We start from the raw sequence: 18,599 nt of genomic DNA on the forward strand, positions 1-18,599 counted from the left end.
AAAGTATACTGAATATCTGTGTCAGTATTCACTCCAAAAGGATAGCATTTTTCATCAACTTCAACATGTCACAACAGTAATGTACACAGCTGCACGTAGAACAGTCATTTTGCAGTAGCTACAACTTGTGGTAACCCTCCGGTGTCGATTAAAATTACAAATTGTCAACTAGGGAGAGTTCAATAAATAAGCAAGGGGCAGAAATTCCGAGGTTTCCTTGAATGGACTCCTTAAAATGACCAGGTATGTTTCAAAACATCACTTATTCTAGAAAAAAATAAAATAAAAAAAATAAAGTACTTAAATTGTACAAATTGAACATTATTCATGAAAAGACCAGTGTAGGCAGTAGGTCATTAATTATCTTTAGCCATGAACATTTCCTCATTACTATTAGTCGTGTGAATAATGATAGTTCAACTCCCTAAAGCTACAAGACTGTTGATCCTTCTAAGGTGTCCTGGCTGTGCTATACTCACCCCAAGGCTGCCGCCACATAAACTCCAAGTTGCGTGTGGCAGCAAAATGCTTTTTGACCGAGTAGTGGACCCTCTGGATGAGCATGCTGGTCAGGTTGGCCCTATTTAGCACATAGGCCATAGTGGAGCTGTGACCAAAAGGGTCTATTGCCCAACCGCTGCGGGGCGTTACCCCTGTAAAAGAATAGAAAACATTCCTAGTTTTGTTTATGACGTAAACATTCACTCGACAGGGAGGAAAAAGTAAGTAAACCTTTAGATTTCATAACTGGGTCTCACCTCTGGCAGCAATAACCTCAACCTAATGTTTCCTGTAGTTGCAGATCAGACATGCATTTCACATTATATTTACAATCTTTTACACTATTGATCTTTACCGTTGGTGATTTGGGGGACTTTTTTGGGACACATAGGCATAAACATTGACAATGCTGGAGAAAGTTACAAAAGTATCTCTAAAAAGCTCAGCACTCTTGCTTCTCTTTCAAAGAGTAGGTGTCCTTTAAGGATGACTAAGAGCACAGTACGAATGCACAAGGGGTTTAAAAAATATATATATAAAATAAAAAAAAATAAAAAAAAACAAAAAAAAAAAACCTTAAGGCTTACAGAAATCACTGCCACATGTCAACAACAATGGGGTGCATGGGATAACAAAAGGAGGATGCCGTATCTGTCTAAAAAAAATAAACAAAACATTGCTGTACGCTAGCATTTGGATACTCCAACACCACTACTCGCTATAAATATACTGTGGACAGATGAAAACAAAGTTGAATTGTTTGTCAAGGAATAAACGCGCACAACACCTGGGCCCTCATTTATAAAACTGTGTGTGAAAACCTGTGCAGAAAAGTACATACGAACGAAACTCACGTACGCAGAAAAAAATTGAGATTTATAAAACCGTGCGTAGACACACATACGCATATCTGCACACAAGTTCCCTTTATAAATGCCACACGATCCAACTGGTGTGTGCAGCAGATTCCACGCCCTTCCCCGCCCCATGTCCACCTATTTCACCCCATATTTGGCAATGGAAATCAACTCATCTGTGTATTAATAAGCAGCATGTGTTGGCGAACACCAAACCAAAACAATTTGGACGGTCAATGAAAGGCAAGAAAGAAGGCTAAATTCACCATACATAAAATTACATACATACATACATACATGCGTACATAAAATTTTTGTGTGAACAATAGGTCCTATGGAGGGGGAGAGAGAGAGAAAAAGAAAAAAAGGATGCCATTGAAACCCTCATTGAAGAGGTTAAATCACGCAAGGCCAATAAAAGCAAGCAGGACGAGCTGTGGCAATACCTCCGCAGGGCGCACAGTAGCAGATTTTGTTAGTTTTTTTTTAAGAAGGGAAAAAAACAATCTAATTAAAATAATAAGAATTATATATATATATATATATATATATATATATATATATATATATATATATATATATGTATAATATATACACATATACATATATATATATATATATATATATATATATATATATATACATACACATACACATATATATATATACACACACATACACATATATATATATATACACACACACATACACATATATATATATATACACACACATACACATATATATATATATATATATATATATATATATATATATATATATATACATACATATATATATATATATATATATATATATATATATATATATATTTAATAGTAATAAAATAATCCATCCATCCACTTTCTTAAAACCGCTTACACTTTTATTGTCTTTACTCAGACTTACTAAATTGTCTCAAAATTAGGCAATAAATAGGCCGCCCTATTATTGTTGTTAATATTCCCAATGTGTTGTTTATGGATCTTCATCCAGAACCACGGCTGCGTGGATCGCATTGTGAATGTTTATGACTGACGCGCGCATTTCTTTCTTGTACTTGCATGACAAAACCCTATTTCATAGCAAAGATGCTTGTACTTGATACTTGTGGCGGCCGCGGTGCATAAAGCTTCACGTTCAGTTTTGTTTCTATAAATACCACCTTTGGCGCAGAAATGTTCGTACGTAGTGTTTTGGCCTCATTGATCGTACGTAAGCTTTATAAATGAGGCCCTTTATAAATGAGGGTATGGGCATGCTTCTGCCTCTGGGCCTGGACAGCTTGCCATCATCAATGTAAACGTGAAAAAGCTGCAACAGCTTTCCTTTTACCAACACTCAATCAGCATTGGGAACTGAAAACACTAATTGTTGAAGCTTTGTATTGTCTGCATTCTTGCTTGATGTACAAGTTCAGTGGTTCAACAGCCCGGGGTATCTGTCATATTTTGCTTTCCTTAAACACAAAAAAAATTTCAGTGGAGACAGGCCTGGACTGCTGGCGGACCAATCTAGTACTCGCACTCTTACTACAAAGCTACACTGTTTTAACGTGTGAAATGTGGCTTGGCATTGTCTTCATGAAATATGCAAGATGTACATTACTTGAAAAGATGTTGCTGCCTTGCCCTGCCATGTTTCTCCAAAACCTGTATATTCAGCATGAAGTACCTTCACACGTACAAGTTACCCACTCACACATATCATCATCATCATCATCACAGATGCAGGCTTTTGGACTTTGGGCTGATCTGGCCTGGAAGACATCCAGGATGTCCATGTTTTATAAAAACAATATGAAATGTGGACTTGCGCAGCACTTTCCACCTTGCGTCAGTCCATCTCAGATGAGCTTGGGCCCAGAGGAACCGACCAGCAGCATTTCTGGATGTTGTTGATAGATGGCTTTCACTTTGCATGGTCATGAATTTGCATTTGTAGATGTATCAATGAAATATGGTAACTGACAAGTTTTTTTGTTTTTTTTTAAGTCACGGTCATTCAGTGTTTGTTTTTTACCTTGCCTCTTATGTGCAGAGATTACTCTAGATTCTCTGAGTCTTTTGATACTGTTATGGACCGTAGATTATGAAATCCCTTAATTCCTGGCAATTGCACATTGACACTTGTTCTTAAACTGTTGACTACTAGTTTACGCAAATGAAGTGGTGAGCCCAATTCTTGCTTGAACAACTGATCCTTTTTATTTTATTTTTATTTTTTTAATTACCCAATTGTAACATACTTGTTTCCAATTAACCTGTTCAGCTGTGGAATGTTGCAAAAAGGTAGTTTTTGAACATTTCTCAACTTTCCCAGTCTTTTGTTTCCCCTGTATGAGCTTTTTCAGGACGTGTTGCAGGCATCAAATTTAAAATGAGAAATTTGAGGGAAAAAACAATTAAACATTAACCTCCATCAGTTTAAACGCTAAGTATATTTTCTCTAAAGCTTATTCAATTGAATATTGGTTGAAAAAGATTTGCAGATCATTATGTATTGTATCACTCACAAGTAACATGCCGATACAATTAATTCCATCGCTAATATAGGATTTTGGATGCAGCATCTTGTGTCTTGCTTGTACACGACATTCACTGATGTGTGACATGTTCACTTCATGCTGATCTAAGATATCCTATTGGCCCTTGAATACTTTGAACCAATGACAGGACAACTTTTTCATTTTGAGTAAAAAATATAAATAAATAAAAATACAAGGTATTGGCATGGTATCGGTATCGGCCGATACTGCAAAGCTGGGTATCGGAATTGGTATCGGGGGCCAAAAAACGGTATCGGAACAACACTACTGAAGATGACATCACAAGGGCTCGGGTAACCAATCACAGCTCAGCTTGTGACTGTCACATGACCAAACACAGAAAACATGTGAGCTGTGATTGGTTACCTGAGCCCTTGTGATGTCATTTTCAGTCGACAGCAAGTTGCAAAAATATGTTTTTAAAGGTACTAATTGTACGTGAAAAATAATTAAAGTATCAAATTAATAGTAGACAAAATATTCACTTTTTATTGCTATAATGGGCTAAATAAGCGAAGTGTCTCTTTAATAATGGAACAGTGACTGGATTAGGATTATTGTAAATTTAGTCTAATTAGTAAGAGATACGTTAACCATCTCGGAGTACAAGGAATGACTATACAACATTTAGGTATGTACCTATGTTTCTCTCTAGCCACTGATGTCCCTCAATAAGCTGGTCTATCATGGCGAAGTAATGAACGTTGGCTTCGTCTGTCATCACCCATCCTCCTGTCACAATCTCTAGCTGTCCCTCGAGGATCAATCTGTTGGAAAGAGAGGATTACAAAAGGTGAGAAAAATCACATACGTAAACCAAATAGCAAGCTATTTTCAGAATGTCCACAATCTGACAGTGCGTACGAGTCGGTGTGTAAAACACCATCTCGGCTAGTTTTGGATTTAGCTGTTGAAATTGAAAAATTGAGCACTTCATAGAGTAGTGACTCACTTGCGTGCAGCCTCTTGCTTTTGTGCATCTGCACTCTCCCACCACTTGGAGAAGAAGGAAATCTCAGACCAAATGAACTTCCTGCGGGATCCTCGGCCAGCTTCACCACCATGTTGTTTAAAATATGCTGTGTCTGGTCCGTGAAGTACTTGTCAAAAGTCTTAATCCAACCTAACAAGAAGACAGTTGGTAGTAGTCAGATAGATGGCCTTTCTGCTCCCACCACAAAAACAGTTAAGAGAACACTGAGAAGAAAAGTGCTGCAAATGATCAAAATAAGGCTCATGATTTATTAAAGTCGAGCTGTTCTTTCCACAAAGCTACCGTATTTGGCAGAGTCAGACTTTCTATGCCCTCTTGAGTTCAAGGCATTGCAAAGAATGACAGTTTATAAATATTCGGTAGCAATTTTTTTTTTTAAGAAAGCTACTTGTTCTCAAAACACTGCTAACTGCAGCTTCTGTGAAACACAGAGAATAAAAGTCTAAATCCCATTAGAGTTGTTGCTTAAACAATGCTAGAATTTTATTATCCGTACAGTCCGAATTGCCACCCATTGGTGGTTATGTGCGCATAAGATTTGATTGCCTCAGTGCGCATTTGCATTCCAAATATATTCCAGCTAGCTGTAATTGCAGCTCATTGACTAAGGGCAGGGCAGCCCCTCGAAAGTCAAAGTTAGCAGCCACAATGATTACTTAGCGGGGATGACGCTGACAGGACTAAATCTCGTTGGATCGCGGATTCAACGGCCCGTCAAAACTCGTCATCATGTGAAAGTGGTGTGTGGTGCAAAAAAGATTGGGCACCAGACCACTGGCCTTAGAGAACTATATACATTGCAGGAAAACTCAAAATGGTTGCCGAGGTTCACACCAAAATTCTACCTCAAAATATGAGTTTAATGTCTTTTGAATCGTGCATAGTTTGTTCTAAAATTTATAAATAAAAACTGGAGGCGAAAAAAACAGTCACATAATCAAATGACATCTCTGCACATAACATTAAACCATTATTTAATCATCATTTACATAAAAATATCTACGGTATCAAGATTTTTAAAGTATGCTGGCATTATGAGGAAAATAACACTATTAGCTGTTCTGAGGACTAATAAAACTCTTCCCTCCACTGTGCTGGAATTAACATTGCTAATTTAAAGACTATAGTTGCCGTTGGCGCGAGTCATTTAAAAAAAAACGATTTAAGAAACTGAATACAGTGCCAAGCTCCTCTTATGTAGGAAAAATGAATTTTGAATCGCTACGGCCACGTGTGGCCATAAGATATGCACACACCCTTCTTCACGTACATACTGCGCACATGACGTCACATGTGTAGAGGACGGGAAATTTATTCTCAAGAAATGACTTTGTTTTAGTGCATGTGTGCTTGAGGTGATCACCTGGATCATTGTGAGAGTGTGGGACCACAAACACTTGCAGGGGTTCTTTGTCCCACTCATCAGCATCGTAAGTTATGTCAAAGCCCTGTTTCCACACACCACCATCCGGGTTGTCAAACTTGAGGAGTGAGTATACATCCAACATCTGAAAATGGATACATAAAATAACAGTCACACAAAAACAAGTTAATTTGACATTAACTAAACGCACTGACGCGTATGCGTTTGTCAAAATTGCAGGAATCTAACCTGAACGTCTGCCTGACTGTGACTGCCTGCAGCCAACTGACAGTCCTGGGGCTTGACAGCCAGGAAAGTGAGACGGCCGTCAAAGGGAAGGATCCAGGAGCCATTGGCACTCCTGAAGGGCAGGTGGCCACTGGGAGACACTGCTCCTGTGTCTGTGAGCTCCATCACAGAGTCTTTTATGTGACTGATGATTTGATGGTTTTCCTCCAGGAGCTGCTCCAACTGCTCTATCCGGTTCTGCAGGACGGAAATTTGGCTCTATAACATACAAAGAATAAGGTAACAAAAGGAAACTGGGATTTAATCGGCAAACCAAATTCATATCCAGTGAAACCACCATAGGTCTCACAATTTGAATTTCAACAAACAAATTCCGCTAAGAAAAGAAAAGCGTAACTAAGAGGCAACTCGCATAAGACGACCTATTATTTTATTTAGACTATCTTTTTTTCTGAAATGCCCAAATTATATACCGTACATATGTAATAATAATTTCACAAGTTCTACATTATTGTTTTGGGGGGAGAGCTTGGGGCAAGGAAAGCCTGGTGGGCCATAAAGGGTTAACCCTTTATGGGGAAAGCCTAATGTAGTACAAATTAGGGATGCACTATAATATCGGTGGCCGATAATTATCGGCAGTTATAGACCAGTTTGACATCAAACATAAACTAGATAATAAAGAAATCCACAGATAATTATCAATCAATTTGACGACATACGGGATAATAAAGAAATCTGCCGATAACAGACATGCCACGTTGGTCCATTTGTTGTGTTTGTGGCTCAAATTGTGCCCAACTCCACAACCCCTCCCCTTTCTATGGTAGTGTTGCATATTTGTGAAGTCATAATGCGCATGACCTCACGCTCACAGAAGATGCGATATGGCAGTCGCAAGTGTGGCTTTCTTCACTGTGTCTCCCCAAAATGTTCCCCTTTTTTTTTATTTCTATACCTTTTTTTTTTTTTTATTGCATTTTTAAAACATGACTGTTTTGTTTTGGTAAACTCAAAATGGGTTACTCAGCTTCATGGCGCTTTAAACTCGAAATTATTAATTAACTCAAATTAAGACTTGAAAATATATTTGTATAATATTGTATATTTGTATATTTGAAACTATATTTGTATTCATGTATTATCGGCTTACTTATCGGTTATCGACATCGCCCTTTCTAAATTATTGGTTTATCTTATCGGTTGAATATAGCATTATCGTGCATCCCCAGTACAAAATAAATCATGTAACAAAACCAAAAGACAAGATAGCCTTATGAATTCATTCTTACCCGTGGAAAGTTTCCACCATTTTGTCGCCTTGCAGGGTCATGCTGGACGCGGTCCAACATGAGATAGAGTGAGAACACAGCCACACAAAAGATGGCCCCTCCACACACGGTCACCTGTTTCCTCAGCTTCATCTTCCTCTCGAGCAGGTTTTTCTACAGATTCTGCAAGAACTGCAGCTGAGTTTTCAACTAATGCTGAGAAAAACAGGCTTCAAAATGAAAAACAACCCTTCATCGGGGGAAAAAAAAAAAAAAAGCATAATCACTGATCAGCACGTATAGTTCCTCACAAATGTGTCCTCCAGCCCCCATTCATACTGGTGACCACACTAACGTTGGTTGCGGTGGATGGGACCTTAGTGACTAAATCAGCAATAGCTGGCAATAGCTGGCAAAAAGTCCATCAGCTCTGGCCAGGCCACAGCCACCGGAGGGCTCCTTCAAAGTGGCCCTTGTGCTCAATCATCCAAATATATGAGATAGCAGGAAAAGAGAAAACAAGCACAACAAAGACAGGCGGTGTCCAACAGGAAGCTTAGTGTCCTGCTGCATAAGGTGACTCCCAGTGGGCCACCACGTGCTGGTCCAGTCCCCACTCCCGCAGCAGCAGCTAATCCTTCAGTGTAGCCCTCTTTCGCTCCCTTCACTGCCTTAACAAGTCTGCACACTTGTCTTCTGCAAAGCAGGTTCTGCAAATGCAGCTTCAGGCAATCAGGAGACAAAAGTCCTCCTCACAGCAGTGTCATCAAATTTAATATACCAGCATGGGTCGGGATCTGTGCTTGATCACAGTGGCCAGGACGAAATCACACAATCTTCCTTAGCTGTTGAAACAATTTGAAGAGATTAATGGTATACACAACATTTTGGAATCAGGCTATTACAACTAACATGCTTGCATGTTGTACATGTGATAGGAACAGTGTGGTGAGAAAATAATAAGATAACTAAACGAAAAGGGAAAACTATAAGGAAGCAGATGGGGCGGGTGGACTTCCCCTAAGCTCTTAACGGATATCCCTAGTTCACCATTGAATGCAATCCAACACAACACTAATCCGCTCACTTCTCTGGACTGCGACTATTCGAACATGATCAGAGAGGTGGCATTGTAAACTTGACATAATTTGCTCATACAATTATGTCAGACCGCCAAAGCTGACTGGTCACACGTATCAACCACAAAAGTGGCAAACGTCGGACTAGTTGGTAAAGTACGAAGTACACGCGTGTTATCCTCTTTACTCACTTTGATCAACTTGCCCAATCGCTTCTGTAAACAATGAGAAGTTGACAACCCCCAAACATCTCTCCTTTATTGACAAACGGCTGCACCTCTGTTAAGATTTAACTTGACTAGACAGGGCTGCTAGTTTGACAACAGAGCCTCCTGTCTCGATTTTCTTACAACACGTTAACGTTTGAATCGTAATTGCACACACACAACTGCTGAATGAATCCCAAGCAGCAACATTAATGTGCCATCAATGCAAAACTCGAGGTGTAACAAGCTAGCGCTAGTGACAAGGTATACAAATATAAAATGGCCCAGTCCGCCGACGTACGAGCTTGAATGGACTCGAACATTTAATAAGTCGACAGCACATTAAGTGTGTTTGCCATTACAAGTATTGGCTTGTGGCATTCAAACAAAACAATACGACTGAAGAGCCCGGGCTAAGCTATTAGTTTTCGTCTAACCCCGGGCATAGATTCTTGCGTAACCTTTCTAAAACACATTTAAGAATTCTGACGTTACCTGTCAATGAGGAGAGTGGATCTTGAGCGGGGAGCGCCATTGTGCGTGTATGTGTGTGCCTCCGGCTACAGGCAAGTCAGGCTGACAGCTAACCGACCAGAGCAGCCAACTAGCGTAAGCAGCTAACTAGCTAGCTAGCGTCGTCGAGCAGCTGCACAGTCTTGTGGGAGGGGACTACGATGATTGGTCGAATGCTTCAGCTGCTTGCTTGCAGCAAACAAAACAAAATAAGTACAACCTCTTCCCTTTCCGTTGTTGCTTCGACAATCGACACTATAGTAATCACGAAACGGCTTTGAAGACGTACAGCTCGAGCCTCGAACATCATTGTCCTTTTAGTAATTGGATACTTTATGTTTGGAACTAGACTATAAGGCGACACACGACTCAAAATTCCTTCCTTTATGGACAATTCCTATACATGGACTTCACGTTCATGCACACGCACACACGAAAACTCAATGTAAAATACAATGAGGCCTACAATCACGTTCTTGGGAAATATATCAAAAATTGTGCCTGTGGCCTTTAAGCAGGCTGGTGAACAGTCAAATGAGGCAGCGTTTTTTTGTTTTTGTTTTTTTTTTCTTTTAAGTTTGGCTACCAAAGCCCTCATTTGAATGGCGGAGATTAGAGTGCTGCAAATGTATGCATATTCTTCCTCACCTTCATGTTCTCATTGGAATGGAATAAAAACCCAACTTATACGTTACATCAGCTTTGTTAGTACAACATTCATATACTGAATTCGAAACAATCACAGTACCACATTATGAAAAAGAACACTTGTTCAGTCAGTGAAAATTATTGCGCAGTGTCAATTGCTACGACAACCAAACAAATGCCGGCCGCATGACATAATGACGTCACATGGTAACTGTATACGGTACAGTATGCCACAGAGGAGGCGGGACTTCCGACTTCACACATCAGCTTGGTTTCCGTTACCGGTTTGCGATTCGTGGGCCGCGCCCCAATACTTACACTTACGACTTTCTGCCCCTCGGTAGCGCGTTCCCGTTGACGGATGCCAGTGTGAGTGTATCTGTCTCAGTTGTCGCCAGAAACGGCGCTGATGCGTAGAAACCTAGAAGTCGGAAGTCCGTGGCATTTACCCCATTGTGTTTTATTGGCAGTGTTTGGACTAACGCATAACAAAACTACCAATGTACACAAACATTAGGTTTCTCAGCAAGCAACTAAGTATTGCGACATGACATTCTTCTGTAACTTCGAAGACATCAGCAAACCCATGGCCCAGCTGGGGCAAAAATTTGGCCCTGGCATTTTGACTTAGGCCCACTACCGGCCCAGTCTGGCGCAGCCCAACTCCTGCCTAGCATGTAGTTCTGCCACTGATGTTTATTGATGATGTTTCAGGTTGCGATCTTTATTCAAACTGGGTTATCGGACTAGTTCCTCTAAATTGTAGGCCAGTCTCTTGCGTGAAATGTAGGAAAATAATAATTAAAAAGCACTGCATCATCCCCAAAAGAGGCTTTCCCACCGGGCATCTGTCCTGTATGACAGAAGGCCTGTCCAGCCCTGAATATGAGTAACAAATACATAAAATTAAGCACCTGCTGAGTCTTGTGATGGTAGGCTGACCCGGATTTGAAGCTTCAAAGCAAGCTTCGAAGCAATGACGTAAATTTCCATTGAAGCACTGTTTCGCACCTTGCTTCAAATCACTTTACATATGACGTATGAAGCAGGTTCATTAACTTGAATGAACCACATGACTGGTTCGGGGTCCTATCGGATGATAATGTGGTAAGTCGTTCGTCTAGCGCCGCTAGCAACTGTCATTGTTCGATTTACGATGTATAGGGTTACGTTGATCCTAATTCACCCATCCATTCTTTGGACATCTTATCCTCACTCGTCTCATATGTCAACTGCCAAACATGTTCATGCACTATGGCATCATTTGTTCCTTAAGTTGTGGGCGATTTGATTTTGATTTTACTCATATGGAGTATTGGTGAGATAATTAAAACAAAAAAAAAACAAAAAAAAGAAGAAGAGAGGATGAAACCAGCTAAATTCATAAAGTGTCTTGGAAAAAAGGTGCCTAATTTCGAGTGATCCCCACCTCACATGATGGCAGTTACACAGGCACACCCAATATTTCCCAAGAACTGTCTAATCACTAACACAATATACACACGTTCATCACTAAAATGTAGTTTGATTGTATTTTATATTGAGCTTCAGAGGCATGTAGATTTTTGCAAATCACTGACTGCTAATGTTTTCCAAAAAGTGTGAAGTTGAGTCTGTGCCTATTGTGCAACTCTGGAGAGGTGTTTTGCTCTTTGAGTGTAAACATCTGTAATTGTGTGAAAAATTTCATTTCAGTATGCGTAATTAAACAACTATTAAAAAACAAAACAAAAAAAACTACAGCGTACTCTCGGGATTTCCTTTTATGGTAATGTGCCGCAAGGAGGGGGCGTATTTGGCAATGGACGTCATCATTTCGCGCCACAAAACCGGAAGTGTAGCTCGTTCGTGAGTAGCTTAGCGGTGTTTACTAGTCATTTTTATGAGTAACTTTGAATCACTCGTCATATACCCAACGCCAAACTGTGTGGAACAACTTAAAGATGAGCGAGGCAGAAAATGAGAAGGTAACAATGGAACACGTAACTGCAGACGCATTTGTTCGATTAGCATCTGTGACTTTGAGCTCTTGTTGAATTGTTTTGACCATTCGTTCTTTTTCTTCAGGGTCCTGCAGTCCTGAGGGAAGAGGGGAACAGCCTTTTCAAGGCCGGGGACTTGCAAGGTGCCGTGTGTTGTTACACCAGAGCACTGAAGCTGAGTGACAGCAGACAAGAAAGCGCCGTACTTTACCGCAACCGCTCTGCATGCTACTTGAAACTAGAGGACTATGACAAGGCAGAGTCGGATGCCTCCAAATGTAATATATTCTTCATTGTGCATGGTGTAATATCGAGAGATGTTTTTTATTTGATTATACTTTATGAAAAATGTATTGGACATGTCTAAATTACAAGTAGTTTCCTTAAAATGTACTACATGCCTTTCTTTGTTCTTTTAGCTCTCGATACTGACCCAAGTGATGTGAAAGCCAGGTTTCGGAGGGCTCAGGCTTTCCAGAAACTTGGACGTCTTGACCAGGCATTTGTGGATGCACAGAGGTGTGCCCAGTTAGAGCCCAAAAACAAAGCCTTCCAAGATCTCCTTAGACAGCTGGCGGCACAGATCCAGCAGAAGGTGATGTAATGCACGTGAGTATTTGTGATCTTATTAAAAAAAAAAAAGTGCTTATCAGCCTTTTTTCTTAAATCTTATCTTTGTAGTTGCTACAGTCAAACTCAACAGATGCACGTGTGCAACAGATGTTCTCACTTCTTGTAGATGCATCTGTGAATGATTCTGACCGACAAAAGGTATGTTTGCCCTCACAGGCAAGAAGACAAAAGATTAAAAAAAAAAATCTCGTAGTCTAGCTCTGCTCAAATAATGTGGTCAATTAACTGATTTCAGGCTGCACAGAATCTAGTGGTGTTATCTCGAGAAGACGCAGGAGCTGAGCAGATCTTCCGTAACGATGGCGTGAGGCTGATTGACCAACTTCTTCATTCAAAGCAGGAGGAAGTTGTCCTTTCCGCTCTGAGGACGCTGGTTGGCTTGTGTACAGAACATCAGTCCAGAGTAAGTCAAAAATGTTTACATCCATTCATAGTGGACTTTGGTGCAAAGGTTGGGCTAAACTCTGGGCTAACAATCACACCAATGGACAATTGATTCTGGTTAATTCAAGAAGCATGATTTTGGAATGTGTGTGAAAGCCAGAATTCCCGGAGAAAACAAACACAGGAAGAACACATGTGCAAGCGCCACCCAGTATGTGCTGAGATTTGAACACAGAACCTCTTGACGCTGAGGCAGTCAAGCTAGTAACCACTCTTGTACCATGCTCTCATCCCAGCAAGATATAGTTGTTTTTGCAAGTATTATACTAAACTTTGACAACATTTTTACCAGCAGATCAATTACTGTACCCCAATATTTTAAACATCTTATCCAATTCACTAACAATTTCAACTGCATGAGGAAATCTAGAAAAACCTACAGTCTATTGCTGTTGGCTATGTCTATGATGGTGTATTTCTAATTTGTTGATGATAATGAATTAACATTATTTATCCGTATTACTCAAAGACAATACCCATCTACTTTATCCAGGAAATTTTGCCTTTCAGTTCTTAATCTTGGAATGTATGGTTTTATTCTTAGACAATGGCAATAGTGAATGAGCTGGGCATGGAGCAACTGTGTGCGGTAATGGGATCAGGTGGCTCCGCTGTTTCTCTGGCCACCAGCCACCTGCTGAAGGTGATGTTTGAGGCGCTCACAGAGGGCATGAAGAGGGAGATCAGGGGAAAGGAAGAAGCCATACTTCCTGGTGAGTTTACCTTTTTTTTCTTTTCATGAAATACTTGTCTTGATTCTTGGAATTCGACTTGAAATTTTAAAGGAAATGTGAGAACCCAAACAGGAGTACAGAAAGCTGTTACTTGAAACAATACCCGCATAATATTTAAACTTCTTGTGAAGATTAAAAAAAAAAAAAAAAAAAACAGTATAGGTGATGTGTCTTCTCTCAGGTACGTTCAGTGTTTGGCTGTTTTGATTTTAAAACAGAACCATCCAAGGAGCTTCGCTCAATGTTGCGTCACCTCTTGGAGATGTTGCCAGCATCAAATGTGTCAGGACCTGGCAGAGACAACGCCATCAATCTTCTCGTCAAACATGTACCCTGCAAGTCCTTAAAGAACCTAGACAACTCCCTGACACTATGGGTCATAGACCAGGGTATGTCCTGAGAATTGTATTTGTATGAAGACATTACATTTTACAATTATGAGTCTCGTTGCTTTAATAAGAGATGAGGAAATAGGTGTTTATGCTGGCCAACAGAAAATTAAGGCAGTTGCTATTTTTGTAGTGCCATGTCTTTACACTGATCCATTAATTCCTCTTGTAGGCCTGAAGATGATTTTGGAGGTGGCTGCATCAGTGCCTGAGCTCTCAGGCGGGCCAACACTTACAGAGAACTCCCACATGAGCTGCTCAGTCTTGCTTAGCAAGCTTTATGATGATCTTCGAAGTGACAAGGAAAGGGAGAACTTTAACAAACTGTGTGAAGACTACGTTCAGTGAGTTGATCACCCAGGTTTCGCAAAATAATTCAACTGTTTGGTCTATCCATCATAATTGTAACTTCCTTGAACTATTGCTGTTTATATTTTTTAGACAACACTTTAACCAAACGGGCCTTGAAGCCAAGCTGCGAGCCATCCAGACCGTATCTGTGCTCCTCCAAGGGCCAAGTGACGTTGGCAACCGAACCTTGGAGATGTCAGGAATGATGAATGCAGTTATATCCTTGTGTGCCTCGGAAGATGTAATCCACCAGCAGGTAGCAGTGGAGGCTCTTATTCATGCAGCAGGTAAAGCTAAGAGGGCTTCCTTGATCACAGCCAAAGGTGTAGCGCTTCTCAAGGACCTGTACAAGAAAAGTGAGAATGACAGGATACGTGTGAGAGCCCTGGTGGTAAGAAAGTTTTTGTAGCTGTGATCATCTCTACGTGTAGAATGAAACTATCAATGGTCTCTGGTGGTTATCCAGGGGTTGTGCAAGCTTGGATCAGCAGGGGGGACCGATTTCAGCATGAAGCAGTTTGCGGAAGGATCAACACTAAAGCTATCCAAGCAGTGCAGGAAGTATGTATGATTGCTTACTGTAATTTTCCAACTGACGGTACATATAGTGTAGGACTAACTTGTTGGAAGGGGAAAACAGCTAAGTGGTGGTTGATGGATACTTCCCTGTCAGGTGGCTTTGTAATGAGGCTCTGCCCTCTACATCCCGTCGGTGGTCCGTGGAAGGTCTTGCCTATCTCACCCTTGATGCTGATGTGAAAGAGGACTTGGTCGAACACAGGAATGCTCTTCAGGCCATGTTTGAATTAGCAAAGGTTTGAGTTGACACATTTTTAGCATGTCACTTTCATAGTACTTGTATGTGCAACTAGAATACTACACATATAGTATCAATCCTCTTGGGGTGAGTGGCCTTGCCTTTTTTTTTTCTTTCTTGCAGTCTGAGGACAAAACAGTGCTCTTTGCTGTAGGCTCCACTCTGGTGAATTGCACCAATAGCTATGAGGTGGAAAAGCCTGACCCTCAGATGGTGGAGCTGGCCAAGTATGCAAAGCAGCATGTGCCGGAGGAGCACCCAAAGGTAACGCGCCAATACCCTTTTTAAAGTGGGTATCCATGTCCGTTTCTGTGGGGTATATGCCACGGACGAGGCGGGACGTGATTTTGCACATCAGTTTGTTTCCGGTCTGGGTTGCAAACGCGCAACCTAGGGGCACAAAGTTGGAAGCACAAGTATTTGTTTTGGATGTCTGTTGATTTTGGAATGAATAAAAGCCAAAAATAATAATACTAATAATAATAATACTTATTATAATTATATATAGAATAATTTATTTATTTCATCCATCCATCCATCCATTTTCTTGACCGATTATTCCTCACAAGGGTCGCGGGGGGTGCTGGCGCCTATCTCAGCTGGCTCTGGGCAGTAGGGGGGGGACACCCTGGACTGGTTGCCAGCCAATCGCAGGGCATAATTTATTTATTTTATTGTATTTTTATTTATTTATATATATATATATATTTATTTTTTTGTGGACACAACCCACACGTCGCAAATCGAACCGGAAACAAACTAATGTGCAAAAACAGTCCCGCCTCTTCCGTGGCATATACCCCATTCCTGAAATATCTGTTAAGCTGGATAGATCCAACACTTTAACTGTGTATTATTACATCAGTTTTATTCTGTAAAACAAGACCATGTGATACTTATCTGATCTATCAGGATGCAGCTTCCTATGTAGAGAAGAGGCTAATAAAGTTGCTGGAGGCTGGAGTGGTTTCTGCATTAGTGTGTATGGTCAAACATGAGAGTCCGGTTCTCACAGATGCTTGCAGAGAATGTATTGCCAGGTAGGAAGTTGGTCTTTTTCTTTGTAGCACCCATTTGTACATTTACTCAGTCTGTTTTTCCCTGTTGGTCTTTTTCTTTGTAGCACCCATTTGTACATTTACTCGGTCTGTTTTTCCCTGTTTCACAAAAGGGTGTTCTTGGCTTTGGTGGAGCGACAGGAAGACAGAGGCACTGTAGTGGCACAAGGAGGGGGAAAGGTACATGACACTGATATGCTTATATGAACCCTACTGGAGGGTTAATGTACTTTATGTTGATTGTTTTCCGCCATAGGCTCTCATCCCACTTGCATCTGATAACACTGAAGTAGGAAAAGTTAAAGCAGCACAAGCACTTTCCAAAATAACCATCACATCCAATCCAGAGATTGCCTTTCCTGGAGAACGGGTAAGTTAAAAAAAAAAAAATAATCCACTAATGTACTCTGCTTTTAAAAATATATAGTTTTTTTTGGTGTTAAAGTCATCTTGTGTTGTTATTTCAGATTTATGAAGTTGTGCGCCCCATTGTCAGTCTCTTAAATCTTCATTGCACCCTGCTACAAAACTTTGAGGCACTTATGGCTTTGACGAACCTGGCCGGAATGAATGAGAGACTCAGGTTGGCCACTAGGGGGAAGTCTCTCCTAAGAAAGTCGCATGGTTTAAATGGTGTCTCATACAGATAATCCAGTTTTATGCCCTTTTTTTCTTCACATGAATTTCTAAATACGTATATCTCAACTATTTCTGTACGGTCATAACTTTTTCTCAAGTGTAGTATTACACAAAGTCTGATATGATTTGTGTTGCTGCTTTTGTTGCTCACAGACAAAAGATAATAAAAGAGAAGGCTGTGCCAAAAATTGAAGGCTACATGTTTGAGGAGCACGACCTGGTCCGAGCAGCTGCCACAGAGTGCATGTGTAACCTTATCCTGAGCACAGAGGTTTGGCATACAATCTGTGATACAGAGGCATTTTTTGAAATCTGAACTGGAAATCCTAATGGAGGCTTTGCCCTGATGTGTACGGTCAGGTGCAACAGCTGTACTTTGCCACTGGCAGTGATCGCCTGAAGCTGCTTGTCCTCTACTGTGGCGAGGACGATGAAAGGCTTAGAAGAGCTGCTGCAGGAACACTGGCCATGCTGACTGCTGAGCAGCCTGAGATTTGTGCTCGTATCCCCACAACTGTGAGTCCGTCACCTCTACATCCACGTTGCACTTAGCATTGCTGCTCACATGATTCCTGGTTTTTGTTTTTCCAGACCACCCACTGGCTGGAGATCCTGCAGGCACTGCTGCTAAGTGAAATATCTGACTTGCGCCATCGCGGATCCGTCATCGTTTGTAACATGATGCAAGCTGAGAAGAGTCTGGCAGAAACACTGATTGAGAGTGAAATCCTGGAGATTTTGTCTGTCTTGACAAAGAGAGGACAGGGAAAACCAGAACCAGCCTCAAACGTAGCTCAGACCTGCCTGGATAAGGCAATAGAGTACGGCATCATCATGAGTAGAGAGGGAAAGGAAAGGCCTGAAGGAACTAAAGCCTGAATCACTTCCAGTGTGTGAATCCTGTCAGTATCAGAGCAATATCCAGTACCTAAACACTTCAGCCATTTCCACTGCTGGTCTTCAGTTTTGTCTGAATTGCAAAGCTCCCAAAAGACCAGAAAATTCCTAAATTTAGTAAAGAAAATGACCACAAAAAAAAAAGTCACTGCTTTTATGCGTGCTTCATTAAGTGTTTGCAATAAATGCGCTATATTTAACACTATCACAATTATGTTTATGTATGTTGATGTATACAATGGCATAAAAAAAAAAAAAATCATGGTCCACTTTTCATACTTGCTTTTTCACACTTTGAAAATTGTTAATCGTTTGACACTGCGTGTTTTAAGTTTTTGTACAAAAATATTTTTTACGGGCACTTACTTTGCCCGTCCGTGTGTGTGATCAAGTTCTGTACATTCATAATGCACAATAAAATAACGC

At 40.6% G+C, this 18,599-nt stretch overlaps 3 protein-coding genes across 3 annotated transcripts in view; 1 reads left to right on the forward strand and 2 right to left on the reverse strand.

Annotated features, from left to right (window-relative positions):
* The window catches only part of chst6 (carbohydrate sulfotransferase 6), a 136,715-nt gene that overhangs the window by 14,707 nt on the left and 103,409 nt on the right, over positions 1–18,599 (reverse strand). The window lies entirely within an intron of this gene.
* LOC144016605 (alpha-mannosidase 2x-like) lies at positions 451–10,383 on the reverse strand. The gene is given in 8 exon segments (XM_077517945.1): positions 451–653; positions 4,546–4,673; positions 4,859–4,946; positions 4,949–5,029; positions 6,264–6,408; positions 6,513–6,770; positions 7,805–8,628; positions 10,230–10,383. Coding segments are annotated over 7 exon segments (1,035 nt in total). The 5' UTR covers positions 7,937–8,628; positions 10,230–10,383.
* On the forward strand, positions 12,046–18,378 carry LOC144015435 (protein unc-45 homolog A-like). The gene is made up of 19 exons (XM_077515457.1): positions 12,046–12,196; positions 12,297–12,489; positions 12,631–12,806; positions 12,893–12,982; positions 13,080–13,247; positions 13,833–14,001; positions 14,241–14,411; positions 14,584–14,755; positions 14,853–15,153; positions 15,229–15,323; positions 15,436–15,577; positions 15,703–15,843; positions 16,492–16,619; positions 16,751–16,817; positions 16,894–17,007; positions 17,105–17,220; positions 17,430–17,547; positions 17,637–17,792; positions 17,868–18,378. Exons 1-19 carry the CDS (start codon positions 12,173–12,175, stop codon positions 18,153–18,155), a joined length of 2,829 nt encoding a protein of 942 aa, XP_077371583.1. The 5' UTR covers positions 12,046–12,172; the 3' UTR covers positions 18,156–18,378.

The sequence above is a fragment of the Festucalex cinctus genome, chromosome 3 (assembly GCF_051991245.1).
Source record: "Festucalex cinctus isolate MCC-2025b chromosome 3, RoL_Fcin_1.0, whole genome shotgun sequence".
NCBI classification, from domain to species: Eukaryota; Metazoa; Chordata; class Actinopteri; order Syngnathiformes; family Syngnathidae; genus Festucalex; species Festucalex cinctus.

What these genes read in the sequence shown, in the direction of transcription:
- LOC144015435 (XM_077515457.1), top strand. Translation starts at nt 12,173, where the DNA reads ATGAGCGAGGCAGAAAATGAGAAG. An exon ending in GTACAGAACATCAGTCCAGA is followed by an intron (nt 13,248 to 13,832) that starts GTAAGTCAAAAA and finishes TTTTATTCTTAG; the next exon opens with ACAATGGCAATAGTGAATGA. An exon ending in TGGCACAAGGAGGGGGAAAG is followed by an intron (nt 16,818 to 16,893) that starts GTACATGACACT and finishes TTTCCGCCATAG; the next exon opens with GCTCTCATCCCACTTGCATC.